Raw genomic sequence first — 18,848 nt, forward strand, 5'->3', positions numbered from 1 at the left:
AGATATGGTTATCGTATATCGACAAGTTATGAAACCGCAAAAATATAAAGTCGAACTAATGGTTTAATATATTTGAAATATAGAATATAGAAACTAGCCCTGTAACTCTAAAACTGAAGCTAATGGATATTTTAGAGCAATTTTAAAAATTTAAAAATAATTTTACCAGGTGTACTGGAAAATCATTACCGCTTTTCCAAAAACTTTACTACATAATTTTCAAGAAAATTGAAACAATATTTATTCAAAGTATTGACCATTTTATTCTACACATTTCGCCCATCTTTCAGGCAATTTATAGATGTTTTGAAAAAAATGTTCCCTTGAGCAATACCATTCATCGAACTATTTTCTAACTTCTTCGAAATTGGCGAAGTGCTGCTCTGCAAGCCCGCGTCCCATTGATGTGAAAAGTTGATAGTCGGCCGGAGCAAGGTCTGGAGAATACAACGGGTACGATAATATATCCCATCTAAGTACTTTCAATGCTTCCTTGACCGATTTTGCTTTATGACACGACGCACAAAACTACTTTACCATTTATTCGGATCCATTCTGGATGTTTTTCGGTCGATGCATGGTTCACGTTGATCATTTGTTGTCGGTAAAGATCACTATTAACTGTTTCACCAGGTTGCAATTCGTAAAACACCACGCCACTCTAATCACTATTCAGTTTGGACTCGATCGGTCGGCTTTGCAGGTAATAACCATGATTTTTTGCGCTTAGAATTTTCAGAACAAATCCACTTTTCATCACCCGTCACTATTCGATGCAAAAATAACTTCCGGTTATATCTTTGAAGCAGCATTTCACAGACATCGGAAAACGATTTTCCATTTGCCTGTCATTCAATTGATGTGAATGTTTCTTGGGTCACATATTTAAAACTTCTGCCAATTATTTTTGAGTATGTGCTGGCTGTACAGCCAAAAACTCTTGCCTTTTCGCATCTTTCGGAATTTTTTCGGTCCGCCAGAACGTTCTTTGTCTTGCATATCGAAATCACTACTTTTGAACTTTGGAAACGACGCCAAACATACTTAAGGGTAGAGCATGCACACCTAAGTCTATACCAACAAACGATGACTTTCGAGGGCTATTTTCTTTTGATTAAATAAGAAAAGTAATTCGTATTACAAATTCATTTTCATCAACATTTTCAGGCACGAAATTTGATATTCTCAAAAAGATACAAATCGATGACAGTGTTACTTCGCTGTTTTTTTAATATAACATGTATAGCTTTGAAGCTTGATGTTAGTAGAATAAAATGACATATATGTTAAATCATAATATTGCATACTTAAGTCTAGCCACATCTCTTAAAAACCGTTAATGAATTTGCGGTACACCTAGTATTGTTAAGCAATGTTGTCCCTTTAACAGTTACACTACCTTATAATTTTAGAGTTAACTATTATTTATCATTACTATTTCAGTGTATGGTATCCTAGTAAGCAATTGAGAGCATTGAGAAATGAATAAGTATTTATTTGAGATGGAACAAAAGCATATAAATAGACTTTATTTAATATTTATATTTAAGTATAGTTAAGACTATTTAAAGATAGAAGTTTGGAGACTATTTCAAAAAGATATCTGTGCAACATTAAACAAATTAAAATTCCTGATGTATGCTTCAGATTTAAATCAGGTTTAAAATAGAATGAGACAATTCTTAGATCAGTTCTAGTCGGCGAAGTGCAATAGCACATACCACCAATTAATTACATTCCTCTGCTCCAGTACATATTACAGCTTCTTCCTTTATAGGAAATTTCATCTGCTGCAGTAGACAAGTTAATTAACAGTGTACCTGTATTAATTAACAACATAAATTGACAGAACATTGTGATAGTGTGTTCAGAATTGTTTACATTTATTGAAATATTTTAAACTATTTTAATTTTAAAAGATAACGTACTCAAGCGATAGAGCGACAGTATTATCTCACCACACTATTTTGTAAATAGATAAATAGAACTAAATTATATAATTATAATTTTATTGTCTTGATTAAGCGCGCTGATTAATATTTAAATACAAACTATGTTATGATATATATTTACACGTTATGATATCCGCTTAATTTTAAATCTAATTTTTAAACTTGGAAAATATAAAACAAAGAAAACTTAACAAACCTAATTCCATATTCGCAAGGACAAAACAAAAGTATCAGCGCCATTTTACAAACGTAAAAATCTTTATGAAATTGCTTCATATATAGTCAAATAAAATTTCCCCCGATATAGCAGCTAATCGTGAAAAAATCTTATTCAGACAATTTAAGCTTATTTCCTACAATTTCAGGAAAGAGAATTCCAAATTGAACGCGAACATAAGACTGTATATACAGGACATTCATTCTAAAGTGTCTTACTCAATTTCTAGGAATATTGCTCTTAGCTTTTCATGTATAAACTTATGAGGACTTCTACAACAAATATAAATTTTTACTATCCTGAAACCATATCAATTTCATTGATATTACTTGTAATTTTTAATGTTTTCATCAATTAACATATAACTTATCCATAAAACTCTTCAAAAGTACAAATATTATAAAATATAATTACTGCCATCCACCATACTCACCAGATTTGATATTCTGTGATTTTTTAGAGACCTCTAGAGTTGATTTCAGTGTACCTTGTACAATTTTGGAAATCCCAGTGGGTACATACATGTTATTAAAAGAGCTGCATCGTTCTATTGAAAATTATGCAATATTGGCAATTATATTTATAGATAAATAATGTTTTAATAAATTATTATATATAAATAAATACTAGAACAAAATAAAACCTGCAATACAATACTGCTTACTGCTTGAAGGACGAGTACGTAGTTAATATCAAGAAATCATACTGAATTCATATATATCTTATATATCGTATAAAGAGTGCATCATTTTATTAAAAATTATGAAATACTGATAACTGAATTTATAGATATATAATGTTTTGATTAATTATTACATATAAATAAATACTAGGACAATATAAAACCTCCAATGTAATCCTGACTGTTTAAAATTTCAAATACTCTTGCGAAAATGAACACGTAAAACTTTTGACACCAAGGTAATTATCTCCGGAAAACTTTTCTAGGGAAATTTCCAGTTAAATCGACTTTAAAAACTGGAACTTTGACAGACTAATTTGAAAGAAAAAGAATAAAAATGGCTTACTCTTTATTCGTGACATCTTTGATAACAATGTTTTATGTATTCGGTTTTTTCTTGAAAACGATAAAAGAGGTAACGAGATACGTCTAAAATTCTAGTTCCTGTCCCTACGTTCTTAACAATTAGCCCGATTGTGTTGATGATATTCAACTGATGAATAACGTTCGAGATATAAATGAATTATGTACGTAGTTTTAATTAATTCATGTGCGGAACCTAGTTTAAATTGTTGTAATTAAATAAATTTTGGTCGGGTTTATGTTTCACACTAAAAGTATAGACGAGATAATAAAACTTTATTATTAATTCATTAAAACTTTTTATTGGACCATCTCGGTAGCAAAACTTCATTTCGGTAGAAAAAGTTCTACTGCAGCAGTAATTTTTGTTTGGTATTCCCGCAGGAAATAACTTATTATTGGAGGTGGAAGTTACGCTATAAGACTTTTACTTCCACTATAAGTTTAAATATAGTCTTGGTTAGAAAATAATTTCGCTTTCCTGAAAATCAATTATATATATTGTGTGATGGGATTTTTTCATCTTATTAGTTCTACTTACCAGAAAAAAAACATAAATCAATATTTTAAATCTGTCTTTGAAATAGACTGTTAAAGATATATATCTGGAATGGAGGAAGTTAAATATTTATGAAAAATGTTGATGCAACACCTAGCAATTCATCTAATTTCTCTTATCTCTCTTATCTCCCTAATCTTGAAAAACCGTAATAATAAAACTTCTAAATTGATCTAATTAATCTTCTAATTCTTCTAAATCTTCTAATTAATATCTTAAAAACATCTTAAGACCCAATAACAATTGATTTATTATATTAAATAAAATAAGTATTAATTAAATATATTTAATTACGCCTTACTGCTTTCAGATATTATCTCATTCATGACATTATATCAGTTTTAATGTTGACAACCTTTGTAATAACCCTAGTTTAACATAATAATATTTAATTTGATTAAAACCAAATAATAGTTATTATAAAATTTATAAAGATTGCTTAATATGCTCAAAATATATTTATTTCTAGTATAAAATACCAATAGTTGAATAGTCTTAATAAATAACATAACTGCTCAAACTTTAATATGGACTTACTAAAACTTGGAAAATAATGAGCTTTCTAAAGTTTTATCCAAGTTAAAAAAGTTTTTCTTACTGAAAAGAACAACTTTTTTGTTAATTACATCTTGTAGTGTATTTCCCAAATTAAAATAAAACTAAAATACTTACGCTAAAGTTAAAAATACACTTATACAGTATATAAGTTAGCGTGGTTCAGTTCGCTTCAATTTCCTGATTTCCTGCGTGTTGTCCAATAGCTGTATTCCTTCCACGTTTTTGTGATTTAGTAACCTTATATCATATTTTAAGGGAAACTCTTGGATGACTTCATATATCCATTTGATTTTGAGATCATAGTCCAGCTCTTCATTGGTTACGTAGCGTTAAGCATTGGTAATTAATCGTAGAACTTTGTTTTGGCTGTGTTGGATCACTAGTTGGTTTGATGATTTAGTTCAACCTCATATTTGCTATTCATAGGTCCAAATCGGCTGTATGATTTACTGATAAACCAATCTCTTATTTTTAGGTCAAGTTGAAATTATCTTCTGACTAACCAGTACAGTTGCTTGACTTTTTGTCTAACATGATATTTCCAATTTAACATATCATCAAGAGGGATGTCGGGGTATTTAGCTGATTCTGCTTGAGCAATCGGGAATCCGTCAGGTTATATAGTTAGATTTTTGTCATATCGTCACTACGCAAAATTAACATGAACATATTTGGAGCTATTAAGCTGTATATTTAAATCTCTAATCTATTTGTAGATTTTGTTGACTGTACTTTTTCTACAGCCTTATGAAAAGATATATTTTCTGCCATAATTACTATGCCGTTGGAAAAAGTTCAAAATATTATTTCTTTTGTTGTTTCGATATCAACAGTGTAGAACAATACGGGAGTTGTCAAGACATTACGAAGGAGAACTGAAGCCGAAATAATTTTATGTGTTGAGAATATTCCTTCATGTGAGTCTCTAAATTTTATTTCGAAATGATATGACTCTAGTACTTGGTAGTAATTCCACGGTATCAATTTGCTCATTTTCAAGATTAGTCCTAAGTGACATACCAGGTCAAAAGCTTGTGAGACGTCCAGGAATATTGCAGAGCAGTATTTTTTCTTCGAATGCCTTTCAATAACCGCTGATGCTCTTTGTACTTAATCTACTGTTAAGTGGTGATTTCGAAATCCGATCTGGAAATCTGGTGAATGGAAATGTCTATAAATGATTTTAACATTAGTTTCTCAGAAAATTTTGATATCGCAGGTAGCAGCGAAATAGGCCTCTAAGATTCAGCTTGTTATGGCGGATTGTTAGGTTTTTTGGGCATAATTATCCAAGCAACCTTAAAACATCGGAACATGCTTCAGTCTCAAACAGGTATCGAATATGTAACAGGTCAATTAAGAGGTCCCCGGCTTGAGATATAGATGGCTCTACTAGAATTGAATCTATATGTTTTTTAGTTAGCCCTAACCCTCAAAAGATGTGTGTATAAATTTGACAGTTGTCGGATCATTAGTTTGAGAATTATATCATTTTGAGTGAAGCAACTTTTGTTATTGTGTTTGAATTTCGCGTGGTGATAAAATATTGCTTTTTGAAGGGAAAATATACAGTTGAAGCAAAAACTTGGCTTGATGCCGAGTTTCCAGACACTGCCCCAAAAAAATCAATCATCAAGGATTGGTATAATAGTTTAGACGTGGTGAAATGGCACCCAAAAGAGATTGTTACCGACGAAAACATTAAAAAATTCACAAAATTATTTTAAATGACCATAAATTGAAATTGAATGAAATAGCAGACACTCTAAAGATATCAACTGAATTTGTACATCATATTATTCACAAATATTTGAGTATGAAAAAGCTCTGTGCAAAGTGGGTGCCGCTCGAGCTCACTATTGACCAGAAATAATAACGACGAGTTGATGATTCGGACCAGTGTTTGAAGATGATCAAGCTTAATAAACCCGAATTTTTACCTCGGTATGTGATAATGCATTAAATATGACTCCATCATTTCACTCTGAAGTTCAATCGACAGTCATCCGAGTGAACTGCACACGATGAACCAGCTACAAAGCGTGGGAAAACGCAACAGTCGGCTGGCAAGGTTATGGCATCTGTATTGTCGAATGCGCAAGGAATAATTTTCATTGACTACCTTGAAAAAGGAAGGACCATCACTAGCCACTATTACATAGCGTTATTGGTCCGTTTGAAGAACGAAATGACCGAAAAAGGGCCGCATTGGAAGAAAAAGAAAGTGCTGCTTCACCAAGACAATGCACCGTATCACAAGTCAGTGAAAACGAAGGCAAAAATCCAAGAATTTGGCGTCAAATTGCTTCCTCATCCACCATCCAGACCTGGCCTCTATCAACTATTTCCTGTTCTCAAATCTCAAAAGAATGCTCACTGGGAAGAAATGTTCGTGGAATGAAGAGGTGATAGTCGAAACTGATGCCTATTTTGAAACAAAGGATAAATGGTACTCAAAAATGGTATCGAAAAGTTGGAGGGTCGCTATAATCAGTGTATCACCCTTGAAAGGAATTAGGTTCAATAAAAAAAAAACAAATTTTACCAAAATTTGTGTTTTACTATGGTAGGCCGGAGACTTTTCCGTTTAACCTGTTAGATCAACACGATTATTTATTTTCGTGGCAGCTTTTTCAATAAACTATGTAAAATATCATCAATTCCAGAAACGAACAGAACAACTGAAAATATGTATATATACTTTTCACCTTAACCTAAACCTATACCACCTCCTAAAATTATATTAAATAACAACTTTACAAAGTGATGAGTCTTATAAAGGTTTAAAATGTAGAAGATAAAAAATTATGTGTTTGAGAAAAGCTTTGTGAAAAAAACTGTGTAAATCTCCGAGGAAAAAAGAAGAGGAAAAATTTGTACTCTGATAGCGCTAACAAAAATGACTATTCATAAAATATAACATTCATTTATACATGGAAGCTCCGATTTTAGCATTCAAACCTCCCGAATATTAACACGTAAAACTTCAGACACCACAGTAATTATCTTAATAAAAAGTTTTTGCTGAAAGGCTACTTTTAGCAAGGCACTTTCATTTTATAACGCGAATCGTTAATTTTTTCTATCTGATAAGAAAAAATCTTTAATTATTATAGTAATGTTCATTGTTCATTGTTAAAACAGATTTTATACAATATTTAGCATGCAAACCTACTAGCGGTAATACTAATTGCTTTGATATATTAAAAAAGGAAAAAAATATGGCGTAGATTACCGCAGTATTTTGTTTCTAAAATATGGTATTCATTATCATTAAAAAATGTTTTAGAAACATTTTATTTATAGTAAGTAAACGGGACGATAATTAAGAACATTTTTGCAAAGTTCCTGATACTAGTTTTTGGGTGTTTATCCATTAAGTAAAAAAGTTGTTTTGTTTATTTAACCAAACTAAAATATAACATTAACCTAATTTCCTAGTAATAATGACCTGCTTTTATTTACCTTCTATATTATATTATTATAGTTTTACCCCAAAAGTAGTCAATGTTTAGACATATTACCACTTGTTTCTTTGAATAAAATAACTAAAATCAATATCTAAAAAGAAATTTAAAGCAATATATTTAACACGTCAAATAGTGCAAGCGAAAGGAAGGGAAATATATATTCTTTTCAGAAAAGAAAACAGAAGAGTCCTATTTGCCTGCTCAAATGGCACATTCGTTCATCCTATTCCTCTTTTTTGCGAAAAACAGGATATGGTTTTTTTACTAAAGCGGATATTTTATTTATCAGGATTTAAGGGATATATCAAATTGGATATAATTTCCAAACGGATATCCGAATCATGCGACCCATTCACTACAAAGCTTAATCAATGTTAAATTACCACCTTTTGTGGTGTACTGATAAAAAGCAGCATTTTTCGAAACATAATTCAATTTACCTTTAATATTTTATTATCTTAATGTAATAATCCAAAAAGTAAAACAGAATGGAACATTAATACAACATGAATATTTTTAAAAAATTAGTTATATATTTATAACGAGATTAATAATGACATAAAATATGACAAAAATAAAGTTAAAACTAAGTTCTTTTATCAAACAGTCACCTAACTAAGCTAAATATAATTGTTTTTAAAATCACTAAAATATTATATTCTAAATCTGACGTTTGAAAACAGAGAAAACCATAAAAAATCTAAACCAGTAAACTACAAGAAACCTAGCAGGAAATTAGATATGCAACAATCAAAACCCAAACTTCTTGTTGACTACATAGAACTAAAAATGAGATCAAATTAAAGTTAATCAAAAGAAGTTGCAAAAATTATAAAAGCTGATATCAACTCATAACAACATTCTCACTAAACATCTCAGATGTTTCAAAAATAGCTGAAGCTGCTGAAGAATAATAATGAAGCTAATAGAAAAGATACCACACAGTTCGGTTCTATAAATAAGTATTCAATAATTGGCCAGGTGAATAGCAACAGACATCATTAGAAAAAGCCTAGAAATAGAAAAAAGTTCTACTCAGGTATCCAACACATACTATTAATATTATCCTATGTAGTAACAGCACTTGGGATGAATATTGAATGACTTCCTTGACATGAACATTTGTTTTCAGTAATTTTGCAACATTTAACAAAGTATATCAACAGTTAATGATCACAAAACGTAGGGTTCTAACCACTAGACGATCACGGCCAACAGTAAGTGATCAATGGAACTGTCTATTTTGTTTCTCAATCAGGACATTTCTTAAAAATTGTATCGAAATAACTACTTTTAAAGTATAAAAATCAATAGTTATACATTTTTATTAATAATACTTGTTGCTATCTATCGTTTACAGCAAACAAGGACTTGAAACAACACTCTTCCTCCAATTAAACAAGAAAAGTAAAGTAATCCAGTAAATAATTTTTTTGTATAAATGATTATTTAAAAAAATAATTTACAGAATTGATAAAATGAATTGTGTTTTTTTGAATGCAACGAATTAATGTTAGCCCTAAATGTCCGATATTTTCCACATTTCGAAGTTTTTAGTAAATTATTTAAAGCGCCAAAACATTTCACAATTACACACGTATCCTGTTAAAAAAATCTGTTTTGGTCAGCTGGAAAAATTCAATTCAGTTCACCGCACCACCATGTACAACACGCATGAAATGATTTTTCTTTTTGAGAAAGCCTTTTTGTGCCTCTATAATCCACTGAAAAAGAACTGAAATTTAAAAACTTTTCAAGTGTAACAAACTGAATCTAAATCGCAAAAAGCTGGATAATTCCATACAGCAGTTTCAAGGAACTTTTGATAAAGTTTCCGTTCTAAAACAAGTTTTGTTCTGTTCTGATTTATAGCAAGAAATGTATTCAATTACGGTTAATGATTTTCTATATTCTATAGTAAAACTTTTATCCGAGTGATACTCTTTAGTACTTTTCATGAAATACTACATATTGAAAACGCTAACCAACGTTATACTAATTGTATAAAGTTAATTTATGTTGTTTATACTGTTAATATAATAAATATAACAAAATAAACTAAACTAAAATAAAATATAATAAAAAAATAAACATAAAACATAATATGGTTTCGAAAGAACACAATTTCGGAAAACGTATTTTATTTTTCATAGAAACACAGGGTTTCAACATTATATAGGACTATTTTTATTACCTAAATTAATATTGCTTTTTACTAAATCTGGCGAATATGGTGTATATGGAAACTGTTTATATCCTTATTGTAGTATTACTTATATACCCTGATAGAAAAGAAATGGTCGTAAAAGAAATTGTAATGACTAAAGACTCCACTTTCTAGACAATTTCTTAAAATCTCTTTGATGAGTCCACGTTATAAACAACCAAAAGTTCTTCCGATACATATACATGTGTATTACGATTTATTATAAAATGAGTTTCATATACAAATAAATTATGAATTTACGCCGGTTAATAATTTCATATATTTTTCTCTGAGGTCATTTAACGCAGTGTCGCAACACTCTCATTCTTTTGTATCTGAAATTTTAACTATATTTCGACCGCCTAGTCAAACCTAGTCATATTCATCAAGAATTTTTATACAGGCACTATTAAATTTAGGTGTTCAATATTTTATAGTTGATAGCATATATTTCTATTATATTTTTTCAGAGAAATAGTTTGACATAATATTACCAAATTATGTATTGTTACACAACTCTAAATAAAACATTTTGTATTTTTAATCTCATTAAAACGAATCTCATGATATATAATGATGCTATGATAATTTTATTTCCAGATTCCACGATGAAGAGCATGCAAATCTTTTGAATGCAATGTGGCTTATAGCTATAACTTTTCTAAGTGTGGGGTTTGGAGACATAGTACCTAACACTTACTGTGGCAGAGGCATAGCAGTAAGCACAGGGATTATGGTAAGTAAACAAGTAAAGTTTTAATTAGTAAGTATTGATTTGTAATTAAACTTGCTTGACAACTAATTCGAACAATATTCAATCTAATCACTACGAATCAATCAATAATATATCATTATATCGTATACATCTTGTAGCTGAATATATGTTTAATGACCTGATGAAATAAGAAATAATTAATATACCAATTAATGCAGTTCCATATTGTGTAAAAACTGAAGAACTGAGCGTTTAATAAAACTTTTAACATACGATAAGCTATAAAAGGCGTAAATTATACAGTTTATAAAAAAAACGTGGAAATAGGTGAGATTGTAGATATGCAAAAAAGTGATTAATTTCTGACTTTATTAAACTAACGTTATAAATTTTATTTTTATTTCTCAAATCCCCTGATATATTTCAATTTAGTTCACTCAGATATGCGTACCATAATACGTTTATTCAGCTTGTGATATATCTTAATTGGTCCAAGCTGAATATCTATAGGGTGAGCCATTTGCTTTTATTTCGACCTTGCTATGCTTGACACATATATAAACGTCAAGCCTCCACTGTAAGTTTAAAAAAACCAATTCAAATTATACATTAGGTTACTTAGAGATAGAGTAAAACCTTGACAGTAATTAAAATATTTTTCTTCTTCATTCAGTCACTTTTTAAGATTTAGAAATGAGAGATAATAGCTTGGTGCTAAATCTAGTAAATAGGGTGAATGTTACCAAATATGCATACGTCCATTGTCTTGATGTAATATAATTTGGCAAAAAAAGGTACGTCAGCTGAAAAACTCAATATCTGAACTGATCTTTGAACTCGAATGCCCTGTGATGAATCCACATTCACCTTAAGGAAAGTATTTCATTATTTTTCTAAAATTGACCCAGGTTTCATTCGTTTTCATCTTAAAGATTAAGTAAACAAACATTGAGAGCTAAAAAAAAAATTTATATATGAAGGTCTATCCCCTTAAGATATTGGTGAAAAAGATCAACGGAAATTAGTTTCCATAAGTATTGTTTCAATATCATTATAAAAAACCAACAGATGCCTTACTTTATATAAAAATTTATAAAAATTTTGAAATTAAATTAATACATCTCAGCAAATATAATAACTCTTATATAAGCTTAGACATTTTATTGTGCTTCAATGGAACTTCTACGAAAATTGATTGAAATCTTATACGCTTTTGTCGATGGAAGGTTTTTATAAGGCTTCGTCCCTTTAAAATTGAAATGTTATTTTCATTGTACTTTCGTATTAAAATTCGAGCCAAAGGTAATATTTTAATATCTCATTTTATATTTTTAGAAGCGGATGATGAGGTTTCCTTGTGAATATTAAGTTTCTAATTTGTAATGAATAAAGTATATATTCTAGGTAAATATATAATTTTCCCTATTTTGATAGTCAATAAATTTGTCGTTATAAATTATATGTTTAACTTTACACTGTTGTGCGATACTCTTATATCTATTTGAAATGACATATTCGATAACCCACAACCAACTACTTCATTTAAATTAATTGAATATCTGAGAATTTCTATTAAATAAATTAATTTATTACTATTGGTTTATGACTTTACAGAAACGTATGACTAAAAAACAGAAACTTACCATGAAGAACTCATTGGTTTTTACTTTTGATAAAATAATAAATTCTCTATAGGCTTGTGGCTACTTTTCTCCTTAATACACCTCCCACACAGCTATACAAACTAAAACGATTTGGTTCCAATGACTCCGCATTCTCCTTTAGTATTATACAAGAAATATCAGTTAATCTGTGTTAACTTAGAAGTAAGAGGCTCATGTCTTGTTGAAAATGTCTTTAAAATAGTTAAAAACTAAAGGTCATATCTAAATGTACCCACTATACTTCCTAAAATTTTATTTTAAAATACATTGCATTGCAAACGATTATATTATATTTCCATTACTTCTTGGAGAACAACTAGGAATGTTCTGAACTCCGGAAGATCCACATAGGTTTAAGTATTTGCTTGCACAGACTTTATAGCACAATAACCAAGGAAATACCAAAGTACTTCCGAATGAAACATTTAAGCTTAATTGCTATGCACGCATTTCGACGTTATGTTAATATTATGAACAAAATGCGAAAATAAAATGTTAAACATGACATTTTAAATTAGCAATTAAAAATTGTATACGTGATTTTTCAACTTTACGGTCACCTATCAAATTTTATTGGTTTTAGGCCTAATTTTTTTGTCACTATCATCTATCATTTCTCTATCATCATCTATTCTTTTCAACCAAAATGAATTTCAAATAACAAAATAAGTTAATTTATGAATGAAAAGTATCTAAGTACAAGAATTCAGTACAACATTGCCGAACTTTGTTTTGCTTTAAATAAATTCAACACTTTACGTTTTGTAATATTAACCAGAAACCCTGAATAGCATTAAAAGTTTCTAAATGACTACCGTTTTAAGACACGACTGTAAAATGAAATACCCTGTAAGACCAACTCTATACTTCCTATAAGTTATTTCCATAACATGGAAATCCTTCTAGCAATTTTCAGTTAATAAGATAAAACGGATTTGCTCTTTTCAAGTGGGATTTATCCTGCTCTTTCCAGAATGTTCGTGTTATCACAGGATGGTGCAACTTAGTTGCACATTCTATTCAGGCTTTTGTTCCTTGTAGAAACACTGATCTTTATACCCTTTATATAAATGGGAAAACTAAATAAAAAACAAGTTTTCAATAAATTTTCAATGTAATATATATAATCGCTTGTAGAGAGAAAAGATAACAGTCGTTTACGTCATTTCATCCAATAAACCCTGATTTGTGCGAAATAATCATCGATTTATTAGGGATAGCCATACTAGATGTTTGCTGATATTGTTGGCAATTTAGTGCCTCAAAAGCAGGTTAAAGTTGATCGTTATAGATGTTCCATTGAACCCTTATGTAACCTATAGTTAAAAGCGTTCAAATTTATGTAAATTGCTTTTGAAAATTATCTACATAATGGTTATCACAAAATTACCATTAAATTTCTAATTACAATAAAATTAGTTGATAGTTATAATATGCAAAATAGCATAGAGCAATAAATAGTACTAAAATATAGCTTTAGGGAAGTATCCGCGTATATTTTACGGGGATATACATATAAATCTCATATCAATAATTGAGTATCTGTCTTCAGATAAACCGTATTAAATTTGCAAAAGAAAAATTTGCAAACCAAATCACGGATTTTGACTATTTGATACACATAAAGTAAAATATTGAGATCTGCAACATGCATAGTTAAGAAAATAAAAAATAACAAGATTAATATACATATAAAGCAAGGTAAAAAAAGAAAATATAAAAAATGTAATTGTATTTTTTTTATTTCAATGGAAACGATTAATAATAGTATTTTTTCTGAAATTAATAATACGGACTACGAATTAATTTTAAAGATTTTTTAGTCCATTTGTATATTTATTTATTATTTTTGATATATTATCAATTAATATCCACTATTAATTGAATTCCCTATTTAAAAAAAAACAACAAAAAGCTGCAACGCAACAAGGCAGGTGTGATAGAATTTCTCATTTGCATGTTTCCATATAGATTTTCACAGATTAATAACAGGTCAATTAAAAGGTCCCCGACTTGATACATAGATGGCGCTACTAGAATTAAATCTATATATATTTTTAGTTAGTCCTAACCTTCAAAAGATGCGTGTATAAATTTGACAGCTAGCTATCGAGCCATTAGTTTGTGATTTATAGCATTTTGAGTGAACTTTTGTTGTGAAAAAAACTGATAAAAAGGAATTTCGCGTATTGATAAAATATTGCTTTTTTGAATGAAAAATACAGTTGATGCAAAAACTTGGCTTGACGCCGAGTTTTCGGACCCTGTCCCAGGAAAATCAACCATCAAGGATTGGTATGCTAAGTTTAGACGTGGTGAAATGAGCACCGAATACCATGAACGCAGTGGATGCCCAAAAGAGATTGTTACCGATGAAAATCTCCACAAAAGGTTTTTCGATAACAGTAAATTAAAAATAAATGAAATAGCAGACACTCTAACGATATCTACTGAACGTATCATATCATTCACGAATATTTGGGTATGAGAATGTTCTGTGCAAAGTGGATGCCGCGCGAGCTCACTTCTGACCAAAAACAACGACAAGTTGATGATTCGGAGCAGTGTTTGAAGATAATCAAACGTAATAAACCCGATTTTTTGCGTCGATATGTGAAAATGGATGAAACATGGCTCCATCATTTCACTCCAAAGTCCAATCGACAGTCATCCGAGTGGACTGCACACGATGAACCCGCTCCAAAGCGTGGGAAGGTGACAGAAGGAAGGACTATCAACAGCGACTATTACATAGCGTTCTTGGACCGTTTGAAGGACGAAATCAACGAAAAACGGCCGCATTTGAAAAAAAAAAAAGAAAGTACTGCTTTACCAAGACAATGCACCGTGTCAAAAATCCATGAATTGGGCTTCAATTTGCTCCAGATCTGGCCCCCAGAGACTATTTCCTGTTCTCAGATTTCAAAAGAATGCTCGCTGGGAAGAAATTTTCGTCAAATGAAGAGGTGATCGACGAAACTGAGGGTCGCTATAATCAGTATATCACCCTTGAAGGGAATTATGTTGAATAAAAAAAGTAGTTTTGCCAAAAAAATGTGTTTTACTATGGTAGGCCGGGGATATTTGAATTGACCTGTTATTGTAACAGGTAATGTTCAATTTTGACTTTCGATTTGTCCTTTATAGATTGAAAACCTGATACCAAATAATCAAGTCACATCTTCATGTGTTATTATCCCAACTTGACTTAAGAATATGCCATATATTTGTACACGCCTCAAAATTAATTCACAGTCTTAATAACATAATAACGTGTAAATCTAATCTTATTTTATCTTTTTAATCAATCAGAAATTTAAATGAGAAGGAAATATAAAAGTACTTCCGAATAAAACGTTTAAGCTTAATTGCTATGCACACATTTCGACGTTATGTTAACATTATGAACAAAATGCGAAAAGAAAAGGTCAAACACGACGTTCTAAATTAGTAATTAAAAATTTTATAAGTGATTTTTCAACTTTACGGTTACCTATCAAATTTTATTGGTTTTTAGTCTGATTTTTTTGTCATTATCATTTATTTTCCGTCTTCGATCTAAGTCGAATTTTAAATTTATACAAGGAAGGTATATTCGGCACCAAAATCGACAGAGCTACTATAAAATTTATCTCTAGCCATTAAGTGACGGTATTATTTCTAATTTTTCATAAGGTTTAAACCGCTTAAATACAAATTAAATAAATTACGTGGCATTTTGATTCTATAATATAACATAATTTGTAAAATGTTGAAACACGTTTACTATATTTATCATTTAGTAAAACCAATTTAACTTGGCCATATAAATAATGGGTTATAGATAATATAATAAGCTTAATTTTGTTAAAATATCGTTAAAATATCGTCATTATTTATATTAACATAATATATTTTCATTTTTATATGTAGTATTAGTGAATATTAACATTTTTAACAATATTGAAGATGTCATATACCAGATTGTTCAATAAGTTTTTCGTTGTCGTTCGATGAAATAAATGCTATTTTATTCAGTATAATCTCTCTGGACTTAATTTGTTTATTGCAGTCGATATCCTTCTATAACTATTGCCTATTCAGTTATTTTAAGTAAAACGTATGAAAACATGAAATTAGAGTTAAGATTTTAGACTTAATCAAATATAAATAATACAGTTGGAAAGTTTATGCTGATTTAAGAACCACTATGAAGTGAAAGATTGGCCAAAAAGAACTGACTTTGTTTGTGGTAAATCAAATGTTAAATATTAACCTCTTATTCCACAAGGAAATGTTATTCTTCCACTCTTACTTGTAAAACTTGGTTTAATAAAAAATAAGGCCATAGATATAAATGGTAAAGTGTGTTTGTATTTAAACTGTTTTCTCTAAATTAAGTGATGTTAAATTAAAAGAAGGCATTTTTGTTGAGCCACAAATAAGAGAACAATGAATAAAATATATAAAACAATCATATCATGCAGTAATCATTACAAACAACAATCTATAACATTATTATTTTTTACTTGTTTTTAAATTTAAAAAAATATATATAAACGCTAGTCTTATAACCAAAATGAACTCAGAGCTTGAATATGTGTATGAACTCATTTATTTTCTTTAATCTAGCGTTTGTCTTGTTCATTATGTCCTTTGTTCCTACTTTTTTGGCCTCTATGTTTCTAGGATATAAATCGTCAAAAATATGCCTCGAGAATAATCTAAAATGAAGCGAACGAATATCAAAATGAGTCTAAGTTGATTTTAGCGAAAATAATCGAGTGTCGTGATATAATGGAGTTTTAAATGTTATTCCTCGCAGACAAACTCATAAATAATGTTCGAGTACACCTCGAAAACGATTACAACGTTCCGTACGATCCTCTAACTAAAATCAATATAATTGCATCGGAATTTTATGACCACACTAATCTGACAGTTAACAATTAACGTAATAGATAGCAAATTCTATTCCAGCGACTATAAAAACACCTAAACCAGCAAACAATACGTGCGGAATTTATTTCAAATTGGAAACGACGTCGTTATAATTGTTTGTCAAGTCAAGTCAAGTTATTAACCTAGTATAAGTTTGTAGAGCATTTTTAAAACTAAACATTTCTATTTTCAGGGTGCTGGGTGTACAGCGTTATTAGTAGCAGTAGTTTCTAGAAAGTTAGAACTGACAAGAGCTGAAAAACATGTTCACAATTTTATGATGGACACACAATTAACTAAACGTGTAAGTATATTAGTTGTCTACTATGTTATGCTTCGTTAATTTTGGTGATACCAACTTTACTAAAACCAGTCCGGACAAAACCAAATAAATTTAACTCCAACATAAATAACATGTTAATTTAACATGGAAATATTTACGTAAACTAATTATTTTCCTACATGTTATTATTAAATTACTGGACATTGTGCTGCACGTGGGGTGGACAAAATATTATGAACAAATAACATATACAGAATAATTTATTAATAAGGTGTTGAGTCACAATTTGATTTTAAAACAGCTGCATTTTTTCTCGGAATGGATTCGTAGTACCACCAATTGCTTCAATATAGTTGGATATTGAAACCAAACCAAATAAATTTAACTCCAATATAAATAACATTTTCATTTAACATGGACATATTTACTTAAACTAATTATTTTCCTACATATTATTATTAAATTACTGGATATTGTGCTGCACGTGGGGTGCAAAAAATAATATAATACCTAACACATTATATTAAGATATATATTAAGAACGAATAAAACACTAAAAAAACAATATATAACTAAAATAGTGTTGCTTAGTAACTTCTGTTTCTGTGCCAATTAATCGACCATTCCTGACCAAGTTCTTCGCTCAGTTTATTCGCTATAGCGTCCCACAGAAAAACTTCATAGAAAGAAAAAACTTATTAATAAAATTCATGTGGAAAAGTTTTAAGAAGAAATATAACAATTATAATCAGATCTAAACAAAGACAAGATGGTTGAGTTAAAACAAAAAAAAACACAAAAATAAGATCACACTTCTGACTGGTGTTATTTAGATTTTTCTTTAGTATCCATATCTTATAGCTCTATGCTCCCCTGGTGCACAAAATAACATTTTGAACCCATTAAATGAATTTGTGGAAGATTAAATCTATACAAACTTACTCATAAAGAAATATAACAATTATAATCCAAAGTAAATAGAGACGACTTCTAGTTCCATCATTTTAAAACAGATATGTCTGAAACTCTTATGTCTGTCTACGAGGAAAATAGATTGTATCATAGTTGATTCAAATGTATTTGATATTCATCCTCTTATTCAGCTTCTTGTCATTTGAGTCATTATTTGTCACATATTTTGTCACACTCTACAAGAGTTCATAGGAAACTTTTCCAACTAAAGAAGAAAATCCCTCCAAGTTAACCATTTTTGTTGACATGACAATATCATACAAAATCATCTTGTAAATAAATAAACT

General features: G+C 29.7%; 1 protein-coding gene across 4 annotated transcripts in view; it reads left to right on the top strand.

Moving 5' to 3' along the window:
• Positions 1-18,848, top strand: part of SK (small conductance calcium-activated potassium channel) — a 237,333-nt gene that overhangs the window by 204,582 nt on the left and 13,903 nt on the right. For all 4 annotated transcript variants that reach the window (XM_076405133.1, XM_076405132.1, XM_076405134.1 and 1 more), the window contains 2 exons: positions 10,608-10,743; positions 17,500-17,610. In XM_076405133.1, coding sequence (XP_076261248.1) covers positions 10,608-10,743; positions 17,500-17,610 — 247 coding nt within the window. The remainder of the gene's footprint in view (positions 1-10,607; positions 10,744-17,499; positions 17,611-18,848) is intronic.

The sequence above is a fragment of the Rhynchophorus ferrugineus genome, unplaced genomic scaffold, assembly GCF_030347505.1.
Source record: "Rhynchophorus ferrugineus isolate W39M unplaced genomic scaffold, kcgeb_rfMv2 rfM5, whole genome shotgun sequence".
Lineage (NCBI taxonomy): Eukaryota > Metazoa > Arthropoda > Insecta > Coleoptera > Curculionidae > Rhynchophorus > Rhynchophorus ferrugineus.